General features: G+C 45.7%; 1 protein-coding gene across 5 annotated transcripts in view; it reads right to left on the bottom strand.

Moving 5' to 3' along the window:
* The window catches only part of UBR4 (ubiquitin protein ligase E3 component n-recognin 4), a 136,845-nt gene that overhangs the window by 110,805 nt on the left and 7,035 nt on the right, over window positions 1-19,005 (bottom strand). For all 5 annotated transcript variants that reach the window (XM_061395037.1, XM_061395067.1, XM_061395058.1 and 2 more), the window contains exons 2-14: window positions 16,085-16,182; window positions 14,798-14,901; window positions 13,645-13,774; window positions 13,393-13,532; window positions 12,525-12,627; window positions 12,271-12,412; window positions 11,995-12,119; window positions 8,606-8,730; window positions 7,947-8,006; window positions 7,659-7,849; window positions 1,585-1,684; window positions 1,319-1,456; window positions 434-551 (exon numbers count right to left, since the gene is read on the bottom strand). In XM_061395037.1, the coding sequence (XP_061251021.1) occupies window positions 434-551; window positions 1,319-1,456; window positions 1,585-1,684; window positions 7,659-7,849; window positions 7,947-8,006; window positions 8,606-8,730; window positions 11,995-12,119; window positions 12,271-12,412; window positions 12,525-12,627; window positions 13,393-13,532; window positions 13,645-13,774; window positions 14,798-14,901; window positions 16,085-16,182 (1,574 nt within the window). The remainder of the gene's footprint in view (window positions 1-433; window positions 552-1,318; window positions 1,457-1,584; window positions 1,685-7,658; window positions 7,850-7,946; window positions 8,007-8,605; window positions 8,731-11,994; window positions 12,120-12,270; window positions 12,413-12,524; window positions 12,628-13,392; window positions 13,533-13,644; window positions 13,775-14,797; window positions 14,902-16,084; window positions 16,183-19,005) is intronic.

Below are 19,005 nucleotides of genomic sequence, written 5' to 3'. Positions count from 1 at the left end.
GCATCACCGACTCGATGGACGTGAGCTTGAGTGAACTCCGGGAGCTGGTGATGGACAGGGAGGCCTGGCGTGCTGCAGTCCATGGGGTCACAGAGTCGGACACGACTGAGTGACTGAGCAGAACTGAGCTGAACAGCCTGTTACTAGGAACCAGAAAGCAGGAGGGAGTTCACCACATGAGTGAGTGTACAAAGAAACAAAAACAAGTGATAAGCATCCTGATTGTGGAGGAAAAGAAACCAAGGCATCTGAGCTTTGCTGACAGTGGCTTCACTCACTCAGTCGTCAACCTCCACTTATTCCACCAGGTCACCTTTAAGGGCACATGCAGTCAAGACCCAGGCTGGGCCAGTGAGAGAGGACGGTGGCCAGGCAGCTCCTGGGGGCATGCCCTGCCGTGCTCGGGGCCCCCGGGAGAGGGCAGGGTGCCTACCTTGGCTGCTGTCCTCCTCCGTGCTGCTGAAGTCGTCCTCGTAGTAGGTGTTGGAGTCAGTAGAGGCGCTGGCGTCGCTGCTCATGGAGCCCTTCCTCTGACGCTGCAGGACACACGCCTGGGGAAACAGCGAGGCGTCTGTAGTCAGTGACCCCCAAATGAGCCATCCTACTTCGGCCCTTTTACCATGTGAACGGTCTTCTCTGCATCTCTTTTTTCTAAATCAAAGTGAAGTATTCCTCCTAATAGGTTCCCTTCAGGACTCTCATAGCTTTATCCTAAAACAGGAGTCTCGAACCCCCAGGATCTAAAAGCCTGATGCTCTGAGATGGAGGTGACGTAATAGTAATAGAAATAAAATGCACAGTAACTGTAACGCGCTTGAATCATCCCCAAACTGAGATCCCACCCCACCCTCAACACCAGCGCTGATCTGTGGAAAAACTGTCTTCCACAAAACAGGTCCCTGGTGACAAAAAGTCTGGGTACCACTGCTATGAAAGCACTCCAAAACCCCAACTCTGGACAAGAGCTGGAAAGGCTTCAGCACGCCAATTGTCACAAAGTGCCCAGTGCCCACCATGGGATTTTCCAGGCAAGAGTACTGGATTGCCATTTCCTTCTCCAGGGGATCTTCTCAACCCAGGGATTGAACCCAGGTCTCCCGCATTGTAGACAGACGCTTTACTGTCTGAGCCACCAGGAAAGTCCTGATAATCAATAGCTAATTCAAATCTCTGGAATCATTAAGAGCTTTCCTCATCTTCAAAACCATTACCACAAATGATACGTTTACAAAGAGTAAGGCATGCAGTCCGTCCCATTTGTTTTAAGAAGGCTACATAAGAAGACCTTACAGATTCTCAGCGGTGTGACCCCACCCACCTTTCTGTAGGACGTTGAGAGCAGTGTCAACAGCAGGTTCGTCAGTGGGACAGAGTCGATCAGCCGCTGAATCCTCTGTATGGAGGTACTCTGGGCCATGATGCTCAGGACTGCAGGGGGACCATCTGCTTCCCAACCCTGACGGTAAAGAGAGAGTTAACGTTAGGTCTCAACAGGAAGTAAGCACCCAGTCTGATGGTTCAAGCGCACGTGAGCCAGAAGAAGGGCCCGCGGCCACCGAGCTGATTCTGAGGACCAGCCCTCACCTTATGCAGAGCCTCCACTTGCAGGTCTTGAAAAAGAGATGTCAACAGCTTGACGGCATGGTTTGCCAGTATCACTGAGAGTACCCCAAAGCCCTGATGCCTACAAAGCCAAAGGGAAACACAAACTTTAAGACAACTCACAACAAATTACAATCATGGATTTTGCCATTTTGAGGCCCTTTAAAATTCTACTGACCTTTCCCCAGGGGGTGAAAAAATTGCAAAAACATAAAATCTATATATAATTTCAGAAGTTCACTCTCCCGGAAGCCCACCTACAGACTGCCTAGGGAGCCTCTGGCTAAGAACTCCTGGACTAGAAGAAACTCTGGAATTTAAACTGTCAATTCAAAGCTACTGGGTCATGTGAAAAAACACTGACATTTAAAAGCCATTCTTTTGGGAACTTCTCTGGTGGTACAGTGGATAAGAATCCACCTGCCAAAGCAGGGGACACGTGTTAGATCCCTGGTCCAGGAAGACCCCACATGCCGAAGGGCAGCTGAGTCTGTGTGCCACTAGTGAGCCTGTGCCCTAGAGCCCAAGCTCTGCAACAAGAGACGCCACCAATGAGGAGCCCCTGGCTGCTGCAGCCAGACGAAGCCCACGCAGCAAGGAGATCCAGCACAGCCAAAAATAAACACATAACTGAGTCTTTTTTACAAACTCATTCTTTTGAGAAGAAAAGGCTAAAAAGCAGCAATTCTTACAAAATATCTGGACAGGAGAGAATAAAAACAAAGGTTTACATTAAATCTGAGTAGAACTTACTCTCTCTGTCCAAATGACCACACAACAAAGGGTCAGTATACCTAATATACAAAGAGCTCGGGTAAATCAGTGAGAAGAAAGTACAAACACCAAGGAAAAACTGGGGCAAATGACCCAGGCAGTATGAAAACGACCACAGTCACAGGAGGGCTCAGCGCAACACAAGTGAGGGCGCTGCAGGAGCCTCGCTCCTGTGAGACCAGCACGGAAGAGCACAGCCACCCACCAGCAGCGAGGACGGGGAGGGCGGCACAGCGCGCCACAGCCAGGGGCGCCCGGCAGAGTGCAGTTACCAAGTAAGCATGTCCTTTGTCCGCACAATTATACTTTTAGAAATTGACCCCAAGGGGACAACTAGACAAGTGCACAGAGATTTGTTTCAGAAGGATTATTAAAGTGCACTTTATCAAAACAAGCTATATGGAACAACCTAAATAAGTGTTTGAAAAGTTAATCAGTTAACTATGGCATATTTATATAATGGTATACTATCAGTCATTAAAAACACAGACCTGTAATTGTGTCACTGAAAATGTCTACAATATGTAATAACAGTGATCCTATTTTCTTAAAGATATCTATTTAACATATGTGCACAAAAAAATGTCTGGAAGAATGTTTACCAATTTGGGTGGTAGATGATTTTTTGATGATTTCTTTTTTTTGCTTTCTCATGACTTTCTACCTACACAATGTATATACATTCCTTTTAAATCTCAGGAAACTACAACTACTTTTTATATGTTTCTTCAACTTCAAAGGATATACCTATTGGCAATCTATTCCCTTTACAATGTCAACTATAACAACAGACACTCAAAAACCACAAACCGTTGTTCTCTCTGAACATGCTTACCTCCCTACGTTGCCTGGTGTCTACGGCCTACTACCTCAATGCCTATTTCAGATCTCAGCTCAGTACACGTCCTCGGGGAAGCCCGCCTTGATATCTCTAGCCAGGTCAAATGCCCTTATTATAATGTTCTCTAGACACAATCTGACATATATTTGCATGAATATCAACTTCTTCTCTCTTCAGAATGTCTATTTTGTTTCTCCACTGCAGCATTCCACAACTCATACAGAGCCTGGGACAGAAGGCAGTGAATAATTTGCTAAGGTCCACGATTCGACTTCTTGAACTCGAGACGCACACACCCAAGTGCCTACCCAGCTCTCACAGGGGGCCTACCGGTCCTCTCAAAAGCAGCGTGGCCCAGACGAAATCCTTCATTTCTTCCCCTTCCTGTCACTCAATCTATTCCTAAACTAGTGTGCCCTCTCTCAGTAAATTACGCAATTCCAGATGCTCATGCCAGAAACTTCTGATATATTTTTCACACTCAACATTCACTTCAGTTCAGTTCAGTCGCTCAGTCATGTCCGACTCTTTGCGACCCCATGAATAGCAACACGCCAGGCCTCCCTGTCCATCACCAACTCCCGGAGTTCACTCAGACTCACGTCCATCGAGTCAGTGATGCCATCCAGCCATCTCATCCTCTGTCGTCCCCTTCTCCTCCTGCCCCCAATCTTTCCCAGCATCAGGGTCTTTTCAAATGAGTCAGCTCTTCGCATAAGGTGGCCAAAGTATTAGAGTTTCAGCTTCAACATCAGTCTTCCAATGAATACCCAGGACTGATCTCCTTTAGAATAGACTGGATGGATCTCCTGTAGTCCAAGGGACTCTCAAGAGTCTTCTCCAACACCACAGCTCAAAAGCATCAATTCTTTGGTGCTCAGCTTTCTTCACAGTCCAACTCTCACATCCATACATGACCACAGGAAAAACCATAGCCTTGACTAGACAGATCTTTGAAGGCAAAGTAATGTCTCTGCTTTTCAATATGCTAACTAGGTTGGTTATAACTTTCCTTCCAAGGAGTAAGCGTCTTTTAATTTCATGGCTGCAGTCACCATCTGCACTGATTTTGGAGCCCAAAAACATAAAGTCTGACACTGTTTCCACTGTTTCCCCATCTATTTCCCATGAAGTGATGGGACCAGATGCCATGATCTTAGTTTTCTGAATGTTGAGCTTTAAGCCAACTTTTTCACTCTCCTCTTTCACTTTCATCAAGAGGCTCTAGTTCTTCTTCAATTTCTGCCATAAGGGTGGTGTCATCTGCATATCTGAGATTATTGATATTCCTCCCAGCAATCTTGATTCCAGCTTGTGCATCCTCCAACCCAGCGTTTCTCATGATGCACTATGCACAGAAGTTAAATGAGCAGGGTGACAGTATACAGCCTTGACGTACTCCTTTTGGAACCAGTCTGTTGTTCCATGTCCAGTTCTAACTGTTGCTTCTTGACCTGCATACAGATTTCTCAAGAGGCAGGTCAGGTGGTCTGGTATTCCCATCTCTTTCAGAATTTTCCATAGTTTATTGTGATCCACACAGTCAAAGGCTTTGGCATAGTCAATAAAGCAGAAATAGATGTTTTTCTAGAACTCTCTTGCTTTTTCCATGATCCAGCGGATGTTGGCAATTTGATCTCTGGTTCCTCTGCCTTTTCTAAAACCAGCTTGAACACCTGGAAGTTCATGGTTCACATATTGCTGAAGCCTGGCTTGGAGAATTTTGAGCATTACTTTACTAGCGTGTGAGATGAGTGCAATTGTGCGGTAGTCTGAGCATTCTTTGGCATTGCCTTTCTTTGGGACTGGAATGAAAACTGACCTTTTCCAGTCCTGTATCCACTGCTGAGTCTTCCAAATTTGCTGGCATATTGAGTACAGCACTTTCACAGCATCATCTTTCAGGATTTGAAATAGCTCAACTGCAATTCCATCACGTCCACTAGCTTTGTTCATAGTGATGCTTTCTGAGGCCCACTTGACTTCACATTCCAGGATGTCTGGCTCTAGGTGAGTGATCACACTATCGTGATTACCTGGGTCGTGAAGATCTTTTTTGTACAGTTCTGTGTATTCTTGCCATCTCTTCTTAATATCTTCTGCTTTTGTTAGGTCCATACCATTTCTGTCCTTTATCAAGCCCATCTTTGCATGAAATGTTCCCTTGGTATCTCTAATTTTCTTGAAGAGATCTCTAGTCTTTCCCATTCTGTTGTTTTCCTCTATTTCTTTGCATTGATTGCTGAGGAAGGCTTTCTTATCTCTCCTTGGTATTCTTTGGAACTCTGCATTCAGATGCTTATATCGTTCCTCTTCTCCTTTGCTTTTCGCTTCTCTTCTTTTCACAGCTATTTGTAAGACCTCCTCAGACAGCCATTTTGCTTTTTTGCATTTCTTTTCCATGGGGATGGTCTTGATCCCTGTCTCCTGTACAATGTCACGAACCTCTTTCCATAGTTCATCAGGCACTCTGTGTATCAGATCTACGCCCTTAAATCTATTTCTCACTTCCACTGTATAATAATCATAAGGGATTTGATTAAGGTCATACCTGAATGGTCTAGTGGTTTTCCCTACTTTCTTCAATTTAAGTCTGAACTTGGCAATAGGAGTTCGTGATCTGAGCCACAGTCAGCTCCCGGTCTTGTTTTTGCTGACTGTATAGAACTTCTCCATCTTTGGCTGCAAAGAATATAATCAATCTGATTTCGGTGCTGACCATCTGGTGATGTCCATGTGGAGAGTCTTCTCTTGTGTTGTTGGAAAAGGGTGTCTGCTATGACCAGTGCATTCTCTTGGCAAAACTCTATTAGCCTTTGCCCTGCTTCATTCCGTACTCCAAGGCCAAATTTGCCTGTTACTCCAGGTGTTTCTTGACGTCCTACTTTTGCATTCCAGTCCCGTATAATGAAAAGGACATCTTTTTTTGGGTGTTATTTCTAGACGGTCTTGTAGGTCTTCACAGAACCATTCAGCTTCCACTTCTTCAGCGTTGCTGGCTGGGGCACAGACTTGGATTACTCCTATCATTTTCCAACACGACTCGTTCTCCCTGCCTTTCCCAGCACCGCCAGACTACAAACCCCGCCTTGATCGCTCAGAGGAAGGCGTGAGCCTCCCACCTGTTCTCGCTCCCTCTTGCCTTACAACCCTACATACAGACTATTCTCCGCAGGGGGCTGGGTTCTCCGTCACTAACAATTCAGATCTTATCACTCCGCTCTTGCAAACCCTCTGATATCTTCAGCTTACACTTGGCCCAAGGTGATCTGGCCCTGGCAACCTCTCTGACTGGATTTTCTACCACTCTCCTCCTCAATTTCTCTGCTCTAGACACAATGACCTTGCTGATCCTTAAACATGCCAATCATACTTGCACCTGAATAATTCTACCTCAAATATTTTCGAGGTTTATCTGTCACTTCACATCTACATCTTGTTTTTAGAGCCCTTTCCCGACTATGCTAACTAAACTAACAGGCCCTGACAGTCTCTAACCCCCTGTTCTGGCTTATTTTTCTTCCCAGCACTCATACACGATAATCGATTATAAACCTGCTGTTTGTTATAAAACTACTGTTTGCTCACTGTTGCTCCAGTTAAAGAATAAGCTCCAGGGCTTCCCTGGTGACTCAGTGGTAAAGAATGTGCCTGCCAGTGCAGGAGACATGGGTTTGATTTCTGATTCAGGAAGATCCCACATGCCGGGGGGCAACTAAGCCCATGCACCACAACTCCTGAGCCTGTGCTCTGCAAAAAGAGAAGCCACAGCAATGAGAACCCTGCGCACCACAGCAGCGGAGACCCAGCGCAGCCTCAGATAAATAACGTTATTTTTAAAAAAAGAATACAAATCCTATAAAGTCAAGGAGATTGCTTTGATTAGTACCTCAATGCCTGGAAAGAGCACTGAAAAAAATAAATGAAATCCAGAAATAAGCCTGGGCTTCAAAAATAAAACCTCAACAACACAGAAATCACATTTCTAACTTTTTCCTGACAAGCAAGGCTTTCTGTCCAGACTTCATCAAAACAGCAGCAAATGTTTCAGGAAGCACGCCATGAGCCCAGACAGAGTCCTTATGTTACAGGTTAAGTGTGCAAGTGCGTAACCGACTCCAAGTCAAACGAGTCCATTTTACAAAACAGAAGCCCTTTTCTTCCCTAACGTGAACCTCACAGAAGGCCTAACATGTGTATTACACAGGTATTTTCTCCCTCTTACAGAGAAGGAAACAAGATTGGAAAGAATGAGCGATTACCCAAAACCACATAGCTACAATACAGAGACAGCGAGCTACGGTCATCATCTTCGTTGTTCACAGGTACTGGATAGAGGCAAGCTGTGCTACTGCTATGGAGACGAGAGGCGTGACACCAGCTCCCCATCAATAGAAAACAGCAGGAAAACCAGCACGAGCGGCATCGAATGGACACATACCCTTTTCCAGGCCCCAGCTTCGGAGAGCCCACTCCCTCTTTGGTGCGAGAAAGGATGTCTCTGACTCGGAGAGCGGCCAGTGGATCTTTCTCTTTCCCCTTATCAGCCAAGGCAGTAGGACTGAGGTTCAGTATGAGGAAAAGGCTGTTCAACAAACACCAGGCACCCAGCAACTGGAAGTTCTGATAGTGCTGTTGAAAAAGGCATGAAATGTAAATATACAGACAGAGAGTCTACAGGCTACACGTCTTAGAGACTACAGGCAAAACGGAGGCAGCGACGTCTTACCTCACCACCCGCGCGGCGGGAACTGCTGATCGCTTGACCAATCATGTCATAGATTTCAAGCTGTCCAAAAGTAAACATGCACAAAAATCTGAGCAAAGTGACATAGTTCATTATAAATGCTAAATCCGACCCAAAACAATTTAGCTTGAAGACTTCAATGTCCTCAAGCCACTTCCAATGGTACGATTCACCACAATTTCCTTGATCCTCACGTGACGCTGACTCTGTCTTTTCACTCAGCTCACGACAGCTTCTGAAACATGGGGTCCCCTCCACCCCATCTAAAGCAACATACCCAGGACACATCAAATCACTTTCTATCACACCCGTTCATCCAATGCACTTGCCACTTCAGAAGCCCTCGTCTCCAACGTGTGCCTGCGCTGAGAGCACACTGACGCCTACGGTAAGCCTCCGGTGCGTGTGCTGACTGCATGACGCATCCTTCACCACGTCCACCACCACCACAAAGTCACAGTGCTTCCGGCAGCTAACCAAACCGCCAAGCGAGCAAGACGCCTACGTCCCAGGCCAACCACTCAAGGGGGAGGGTGTGGAGAGCACTCCATGGCCTTCCCTCTAATGAGCAACAAGGCGGAAGCCACCATATTCCCTCAACCGAATCCTCGGGGCTCCCCATCCCCAGAGGCAGAGCTTACACATTTCTGGACGATTGTGGCAGCGTCACTCTCGTAGTCCTCCTCTTTGGAGCTCGTGGAGCCTGTCCGCACTTGCTGGGCACTACCCACATGAAGGATGGCCATGCAAGTTGCCACACTCACACCTGAGAAAAAAAAAGAGACACACATTCCAAGAAACTGAAACACAGAAACATAACCCACCCACAAGCAATTCCATGATCTGATGACTGAAATCCCAACAGGGATCGACTCAATGGACATGAGTTTTGAGCAAATTCCAGGAGATAGTGAAGGACATGGGGTCACAAAGAGTCGGACACGACTGTGCAACTAAACAACAAAAAAATGTGTGACCATATGATCCAACAAGCACACTCCTAGATATATTTACCCAAATGAGCTGAAAACTTCCATCCACCCAAACACCTGTACACAAATATTTATGGTACCTTTAGTCACAACTGCCAACAAATGGAAACAATCAAGATGTCCTCTAATATTCAATAATAAATCAATAAATCAATCAATAAACCGGGGTGTATCCATACAAGGAATGGCATCACTGACTCAATGGACAAGAGTTTGAGCAAACTCCAAGAGACAGGGAAGGACAGGGAGGCCTGGCATGCTGCAGTCCATGGGGTCGCAGAGTCAGACGTGACTTATCGACTGAACAACAGTTCAAGCAATTGCTACCAAGGCACAAAAAGACAAAGAGGAAGCTTAACTGCACACAGCAGGCCCTCCACACCTGCAGGTCCTGCATCCGGAGACGCAGCTGGCAGAATCTGTGCATGGGCCATCTGCAGATGCTAAGGCCAACTGTATACACCATTTCACACACGGGACTTGAGCATTCATGGATTTTGGTACCCACGGGGAGGTCCTGAAACCCCCTGCTCCACCCACAAGCAAAAGAAGCCAGTCTGAAAAGGTGATGATTCTAACAATAGACTTTCTGGAAAAGGGAACTATGGAGACAGTAAAAGATCAGTGGTTTCTAGGGGCCGGGGTTACGGGCGAGGTAGAGGGAGGGACTTCCAGGTGGAACATCGGGGATCTGGAAGGCAGTGAAAAGATTCTGTATCAATGCCAAAAACCATAGAGCTGTATGTGAGAAAGGAGCCCTAATGTAGTGAACCACAGACTTCAGTTAATTATGTGTCAGTACTGGATCATCAATTACAACGAAGGCAATCCGTGAATGCAGTATGTTAACAAGGGCACTGTACACAGGGGTGAGAGCGTACGGGGACAGAACTCTGTACTGTTCCAGATGCAGAGTCTGGGAACGCTGCATTTTTCTGCAAACCTAAAGCTGCTTTAAAAAATGAAATCTAGGACGTCCCTGGTGGCTTAGTGGTTAAGAATCTGCCTTCCAGTGCAGGTTCCCGGGCTCAATCCCTGGTCCGGAAGATCCCACATGCTGCAGAGCAACTAAGCTTGTGCACCACAGGTACCGAGCCTGTTCTCTAAGAGCCTGGGAGCTGCAACTACTGAGCCCAGGAGCCACAACTATTGAAGCCGTGCTCCATGAGACACCAGGAGAAGCACGCTCCCCATAACTAGAGAAAAAGCCTGCAGAGCAGCAAAACCCAGCACAGTCAAAAGTAAATAAACAAGTAAGTTTTTAAAACTGAAATTACTTTTAAAATATTTTTTTAAAACTTTACAATGATTAAAAAAATAATCTCACACTTAGTATTTCTCAAAAACATCTAGGCCAAATCCCTTTCTTTACTTCAAATCCTAAGTGATCAAATTTCAGTAACAAACCAAATCTGGGGGCTCTTTAAAACAATGAAGAACTTTTTTTGGCCATGCCCACAAGGCATGTGGGATAGTTCCCCAACCAGCGACTGAACCAGCACCCGGACAGTGAAAGCAGAGTCTTAACCACTAGACCACCGGGGAGTTCCCTTAACAACTAAGAATTTTTAAGGACTCTTAATTCTTATCGACGAAACATAATGAGATGCATAGGATATTCAGAAACTCCTTGAAAATTGAACTTCATGAACCCCAAACTTAAAAATGCAAAAATCAAAGCCTGAGAACTGAGAGTGAACACTGGGAATGGGCTTGGAGAGCACACCTGCTCCCAGCAGCCTTGGTGCTCCCCCCACAGCTCTGCTCTCGCTCAGGCCCAAACGACCGAAACTTCCTCCCAGCAGATCTCCCAGCCCCCGCGGTCTCCCCACAGCAGACACTGTGCACTACGGCTCCAGTGTGCTTTCCAGAGCACAGCTCAGACCATGCCACTCTTCAAATCTCCAACGGCCTCCACTGTCTGTAGGATATGGTCCAAATGACTGAGACTGCATTTTGAAGCCCTCTTTGAGGAGGCTGTACCTTCTTTCTGGCTGTACAACACCAACTAGTCACACACACACACACACACACACACACACACTCTCTCTCTCTCAAAATGTTCCCCAAATACCAGGACACTTTTGGTCCTGCTTTTGCCTCTGGCCGAGGGACAGCCAAGCTGAAATCCTACCTGCCCTGCAAGATACGTCGACAGAACCCCTTTGTGACTACTGCCTTCCCCAATGAAAAGTGCCTTTATCTTTACATGCCTATTTACACAGAGATGTTTATAATAAAGCCATTCAAAGAATGTAGGGAGATAACCTCAGCAATTTCTTCATGCTCCCAAGGTCAGGTTTCTAAGACTGTTCAAACCCTCACTCACAGAACCCAGTAAACATCGGAAATTGTTAGGCCTCCCAAGACATACCAGGACTATGGTATTTAAAACCAGGATCAGTGATTTGGGTTAAAAAGTCACCGAAACAATAACTTAAAAAAGCATAAACACCAGCTGTCAGGCCCCACTTCTAAGGCAGCATAATCAACAGGAAGGGAGGGGATTTTGTGGGAGCATGGAGAAAAACACTCATTGTATTTATCAATATAAACAGATACCACCTGTTCCAGAAGGCTTCCTCAAATCTGCTCCCACAGCAAAGTGCCATCGCTCCCTTCTCTGTATGCCCGTAATATCCAAGAATCTCTACTGCCTTTAGCATCTCCTGTTTCACATTACATACACTCTGTGGTCCAATCTGTCCTCCACTGCTCAGGTATAGGCTCCTTGAGAGCAAGGATTACATATTGCTCATTGCAATATCCCCAAAGCACTTAGCATTTTGCTTCTCACACAGCAGACACTTACTCACATGTGCACACACTATGAAATCAAATATCCACATAACACAACAGCAGCAGTTGAGCAATAAGGGAATTTACAGAACTCCTACTTAGATCTCGTTCCATCTAGATGAGACGCTAGATGGCCCCTGGGAAAGGAACTAAGCAAAGAGGGAGAGAGCACGCAGAAGGGTCTCACAGTTTCCAGGAAGTCTGTGTGGCTGAGGAAATGATCAGATGCAACGTCTCACCTGCATACAGACAGCTCAGGCTAAGCACTGTCACGTCCTGCAGACGGGAAGGGTTGAGAGGCTCCAGCACAGGTAGCGAAAGGGTGTCCAATGCCATGGTTACGTCAATCACCAGAGAATGAAAACTGGAACATAACAAGATTAACACAAGTGTCTCTGATTCACTTGCTTCTGTAATCTGTTAAAGAAAGCGGGCAGGCCATAAAAACTAACCGGGTTCTCTCTTTTGGACAACAGTTTTAAAACATAGAGCATACGCACCCTGGAGCACCTTACCCATTACGAACAGCGGTGGCATCTGCTACTGTGGCAGGCATGATAAAGAAAGAATTGGCCAGCACTGCATCTTGAAACCGATTGATGTAGCGCAGGAAATAGGGCAGGTTCAGACACACACGCAGTAGCTTCTCTGAGCCACCTGAATTAATGAAAAGGCTCAGCCGTACAAACAGGCTTCTGCTGCTTGATTCTTTTCCACTTAAGGAATTTTTGAAAGCAGAGAAACTAGCTTTTTGACAACAGAGTCTTACCAAGTTCCTGAAGACTAGCCACATTCTGAGCTATGAACACATTCTTGGTTTTGATAGCAGAAGCTTGATCTGTGGATGACTGCTCTTCACTTTCTCCTTCCGCCTGAAGAGAAACAAAGGCTGTGAAAAGCCTCTGAAGATACTAGCACCTTGGAACCGACCTGGTGGTCCAGTGGTTAAGACTCCATGTTCCCAAGGCAAGGGCCCCAAGTTCAATCCCTATTCAGGGAACTAAGATCCCACATGCCATGGGTGATGTGACCAAAAAATAAATTAAAAAACAAAAAGATACTGTCATCTGCTGATTGTCGTCCTCAAGTGCAGAGTAGAACCAACTGTACAAACTAGAGCTGCTCCGAGGATGCTCGTCAGACTCCCAGCGGGGGTGGGAGGTGGTGGGATACACAGCTTTAAATATATTCTGTAACCAGCACAGAGCGATGCCTTTTACAGTAGGAGTACAGGCTCTGTGTCTACTTGCACTGAGAAACTGTCAGAAGAATGGTCATCAAAATAGTAACCACTAGAGACTTCCCTGGTGGTCCAGTGATTAAGATTCCATGCTTCCAATGCAAGGGGCATGGGTTCGATCCCTGGTCAGGGAACTAAGATTCCACATGCTATTAGGCATGGTCAAAAATATAAATATAAATAAATGTATTATTAAAACAAATAGTAATAACTGTGAACAGAAGGAATTGGGGTGAATGCTACTCATTTTCAGTTAGCATTCTTCAACTTTTTTTCTACCCTTGGCAGGTACATCATTTTATATCACAAATATAAAATGCATTTGTTAGCTGTTTTTTCTAGTATTATCATCTTAACAAATCCTACAGGACGAGGTCCTTTGACTGAAGTAACTCACCTGAGTCTGTGGACCTACAGGTGATGATGCTACAGTTCTAGGGTTGAAAACTGATGTTAGCTGGTTCAAAAAATTCATCTGGACCTCCTTCTGCTTCAGCTCTGGGCTTACTGGTGAGGCCAGTTCTTTCTGATCTTCCACTATAAAATATGAAACAAGAGAGTGGTGAGGGCAATGTCACTAGCAGACAAAAGAGGAAACAGCTGGCAAGGGGAGTGGCCAAGAAACCAAGTCTGGTGAAGGCGCGCTCACCATCTGAGAGCGTCTTCACTGTCTGGGGCAGCTTGGCCGACTTCATCATCGCTGTGAACGTGATGATTTCAGTCCTGTCTAGTCGGCTGCAGCCAGTGCACAGGCCCTTGATGAGGAGAATCAAGTGTTTCTGCAAAGAAAACAAATTCCAATATGCCTTTTAGAGAGGCCTCCTCTGGATTACATCAAATATGCCTTTTAGGGGTTCTATTCTTTAGGGACTTGTAGCTGGCACAACGGAGAAGGCAATGGCACCCCACTCCAGTACTCCTGCCTGGAAAATCCCATGGACGGAGGAGCCTGGTGGGCTGCAGTCCATGGGGTCGCTAGGAGTCGGGCACGACTGAGCGACTTCACTTTCACTTTTCACTTTCATGCATTGGAGAAGGAAATGGCAACCCACTCCAGTGTTCTTGCCTGGAGAATCCCAGTGACAGGGCAGCCTGATGGGCTGCCGTCTACGGGGTCGCACAGAGTCGGACACGACTGAAGCGACTTAGCAGCAGCAGTAGCAGGCACAAAACCAAATTTAGGTTCAAAGCAAGAACGGCAAACTCAGGAAGCAGAGATCACAAGCTGATGGTCCTCAGGCCACACCTGCTTGCAGGCGTCTCACAGGTCTCACAGCGATGTCGTTTACATTTGAAGTCATGGCTAACTTTTTAAAACACGGACCCTTTATCATACAAATCCAGATTTCCTACCTCTTTCAATAATTCACAAGATCAGCTGGAGCCAGTGATTGATCCCTTTATAGCTGGGTCACACACCCTTCTCAACCAGCATACTTGACTCATTTTATGTTACTTGCCTGGCCCCCATGGTCATGTATCTTTGTAATCCTAGAAAAGACCTCTGCAGCTCTCTATACCAGAGGCTGATAAACCATAGCCCCAATTCAGCCCACTGTATTTGTGAATAAATCTGACTGGACCACAGCTGTGCGCATCCATTCACATACTGTCTGTGGCTGCTTTCACAGTGCAAAGTCAGAGTTTAACAGAGCCTGGATGGTCAGCAAATTATCTCCTGTGTAGCCTGTTACAGAGAAAGTCACCAATCCCTGCTCTATGCCATCCCTTCTCCATCATTCCACGGGTCAGTCACGAGCCTACCTCAAAATAAGGGCCAGAAACAGGCCCACCACTCTTACCTGGGACACAGCGCACGCCTCATCTGGATTCTCCAAACGCAGGAGAGAAAATTCAATCAGGACTTTACAGGCTGCTGCCACAGACTGAAGTTGATTCCGGGGAACTGAGAAAGGAATAAGCTTTACTTAACCTCAGACTGCTATAGTGCACTTCAGCCTCACAGTCAATGAACCAAGTAAGTTTTGAGCTCCGTATGTCCAACATTCCCAGTATCTTTCTCAGAATCAACAATCCATCAGGCAAACAAAGGCAACTTGGCACTGATGATCATGAATCGTTTCTAGATCAATTTATCCTGTATTTACTAGAAATTAAGACAATTATAATAGGAAATACATCACAGGAAGTAACAAGCACTTCAAATATGTTAATCCATTTAATCCTCAAACTGATGCTATGAGATAGATATTGTTAACCTCTTCTCTTTAAAAAAAAGAAATAGGAAAAGTAAACCATAGAAAGGTTAAATGATTTGCCTAAGTCATGCAGCTAGAATCAAATCCAGATGTCTGGCTCCAAAGTTCATGCTGTTACCCACTAGAATATACTACCTCTCCTTTCTGTTTCTGCAGTGGGCTTCCCATTCAAAGGTGCTCCAAGCTAGAAGTGACTCTTACACTGGTGGCCAATGCCTAGAATAAACAGCACTGGACACCGAAAGACTACTCAGCAACCCTCCAACTTCCTTTCACTTTGCTTGCTTAGCAAATTATTTAAGTAAACAAATAATTCGAATTCTTCAGAACTACATGAATCAGGCTTGGGGGAGAAAATGAAAGTGCTAAGTATCAGAAATATTGGAAAGTAAGAGACTGGTTACTTTAGGGGGAGAAAAGCTTAAAAGATGGGGAACTGAAGTTGAAATCCCTTCATATACCAGAGAACACAAAAGGAGAATTTAATCCCTCACCAAAACCAAATAAGGAAGACAGCCTTGGTCAGTGGCTGCTAACCCCAGTTCAGCATCCCCACCTAACCTTCCAATCCCATCCATCCCCCCGAAATTAGCACATTAGTAATTACATGTGTAAAATCGATAAGAAGGCAAGGGAAGTTAACTTAATGGTTATGAAATAGAAGTCCAAACCAAACAGTTTTTAAATCCCTTTTGGCTGGCCTCGGTAAAGGACCTTCCAAAGCCTTATCAAACTGACAGTTGTCTCCACTCTTGGATGAACAGGTTAGAACGGAAATACAGGCGTCATTAACAGCTTGTTCAGACAAGAGGACACACAATTCCCCGTTCACGAGCCCTTAAAAGGGAATGGCAAGAGTGCAATACTTACTGAGGCTACAAACTGTTGTGATATAGTGTGTGGAAAGCGCAACAAAGGAGGAGTAGAAGGGCTCGTACTGCTTCTCGTGCTGCAGGATTTCGGATTCGCTGCAACGAAACCAACATTTACTGAGTGCTTACTACAGGCCAGGTGCTCTACCCCTCTACAGGCCTTACTTACTCCTCGTAGCAATGCTACTTGGTAGGCCCTGTTACCATCCCTATATTCAAACTGAGAAAGTGGAGCTTAGAGGTACCAGACTTAGTAAGTGGCAAAGGCTAACAAACAGGAAACACATTACACTCACTTAGAATTAAAGAAATACAAGTAAAAATCCAATAGGATACCATTGTGTCCTGTATTGATACTTAACAAAGACCAAAAGCTAACAATGCCACAAGCCGGTCAAAAGAGGGTAGGGCAGGGTACTCAAAACACTGTTAGTGGGAACAACGCCTTTTGAAGACCAAACAAGGCCAGTCCACAACACAGCAACTTAAAAAGAATAAACATTTCAAGGGAAGAAATCATCTGATGGGTGCTAAAATCAAAAATTCTTCAGGTACCAGAGTTCTCCACCCCACTCGCCACATCCACAGGATATATAGTTAGATCACGACAAAGTGATTTTTAACCACTCCCTTATCTTTACCAGAAGAAATGGCCTCTTCAGTGAAAATCTGGAGCCCAGCTATGTCTAAAAGCTGGATACGTTAATGTCATTCTCTTTACTGCATTAGATGCTAATCACAACCCATGAAACAAGGCGGCAAAGAAAAACACTAAAATGTATATTCTTAAATGGAAAAAAGAGAGCAATGTGCTTTAAAAGCTTCCACAGTTAATTCTCCAACAAGAACTATCAGCCTAGGAAGGGAAACGTAAACAGAGTCTAGACTCAGTTCACTTGCCAAATCGACATGGGGGCCAAAAAGCAAGTGCCATGTCTTGAAGGTGCTAACGTGAGTGATGAATCACCTCAAACAGCACTTCCCTATTTGGGAATTCATCAAGGAAAAATAGGTATTATCAAAGATCGGTTCCTTATCTTGGAATAACTCCCTCACTAAGAAAAACATTTATGGCGTACCTATGATGTGCAAGAATCTTCCTGCCCAGCAAGGATCATTTCTCCCTACTTGTCAGATGGACAAAAGAAAGGAAACAAAATCCTTAAAACATCAAGCAACCCTCAAAGTTCACGGGGCCATCACACTGGTGGGAGCAGGGGGAGTCCCACCACACCCAGAAGAGAGCTCCCCACCCCTGCTTCTACCTCCTAGGAAGAGCTGTTCCTTCACTCCCATCCTGACACCCTGCATTCATAGTTCTAAGGTTCCCCCACCCTGTAATTTGATGGATTTTATGAAGTACTTCCCTTCTCTGCTTTACTTCAGAACTTCAGAGCTGCTTACTGCCACCCCCCGCCCCCCATGTTTTTCAACTGGACAGGTTTACCACGATCAAGAGAATCACTGCTGAGCCAAAGAAGGAACTCACTCTGCCGCTTCCCTTCTCATTCTGATGATAAAACACATCCAAAACACAGGAGTCAACACATTAATTGCGTGGTTCAAGGCTGCCACATTATGATTAAACAAACCCTTCTTCTTGCCACCAGGGGTTTCCCTGGTGGCTCAGAGGTTAAAGCGTCTGCCTGCAATGCGGGAGACCCGGGTTCGATCCCTGGGTCGGGAAGATCCCCTGGAGAAGGAAATGGTAACCCACTCCAGTATTCTTGCCTGGAGAATCCCATGGACAGAGGAGCCTGGCAGGCTACAGTCCACAGGGTCGAAAAGAGTTGGACATGGCTGAGCGACTTCACTTCACTTCTTCCTGCCCTAGTTATACAACTGCCTTATTCCAATCAAGAAACAATAATACCCTCTAGGGAAAGATGGAGGTGGACAAAAGGAGAAAAAATGAGCAGAGGGCTCTTGAGCTCCACTCACAATGTGCTTAGGGCAAGGAAGGATAAACCTGGGAAAACTCGTTTTTAAAAGACTTAAAGGGGAGAGTAGGTAGGTGGCCATGTGGCCCAAAGGACAACATCCTATCTTCTGATCCTGAAGAAATGTGTGTGTGTGAGGAACCTAGCAAAGAAGTGTCGTCTCCCTTTTTGACCCCACCCTCATTCCCTGAGAGCCTGACAGACACCAGGTCACCAGAGGAGGCAAAGAAATGTAAAAATGGAACAGAGAGCAAGACATTAAGAAGAAAGGCGAAGAATGCAGAAATTGAAGGCAACTATGACACAAAAGAAAATCAAGGGACATGAAGGTGAAAATATTTCTCCTCCAGGCAGTCATGCTACTTTCCTTAAACATGTACCTCGCCTAACAAACTCTGCAACAAAGTACCACAGAGCCTGAAAACTGCTGAAAGGACAAGGAATCTGAAGCAATTATATTCCATTTTAAAGTAAAATTACATACCAATTAAAAATAAATGCAATGCAGAGTACAAAGGAAAACAGCACTTAAGCAGCCGGGTCGGAAAAACCCAACCTGACATGTAAGTGAAAAAGAACTAGCCAGGGTCCAGGAAGAGTGAAAAAGCGTGATGGGCAAAATACAGACTGCAGGCTCACTGCCGCTCTCCCTCTTGCTGTCTCGTCACTAAGCTGTGTCTGACTCTGTGACCCCAAGGACTGTAGCCTGTCAGGCTCCTCTGGGATTTTCCCAGGCAAGACTACTGGAACGGCTGCCATCTCCTTCCCGGGGACCTTCCCCACGCCCCCGCACGGGCAGGCGGGCTCCTCACCACTGAGCCACCGCTAGCTGTGTCTCTGCCGTCAACGGGGGACACTTGGAGCCCTTTCCCCTCACCAGAATCACCAACTCCCAAGCATAGAGTCCACTGGGTTTGTTTCAAGACACACTTATAAACAAGCACAACAAATTAATGAGATACAGGAAACATTTTTTTAA

Source organism: Bos javanicus, chromosome 2 (assembly GCF_032452875.1).
Source record: "Bos javanicus breed banteng chromosome 2, ARS-OSU_banteng_1.0, whole genome shotgun sequence".
Taxonomy (NCBI): domain Eukaryota; kingdom Metazoa; phylum Chordata; class Mammalia; order Artiodactyla; family Bovidae; genus Bos; species Bos javanicus.
Note: the sequence above shows the minus strand (reverse complement) of the source record. Positions and strands in the feature narration are given on the sequence as shown.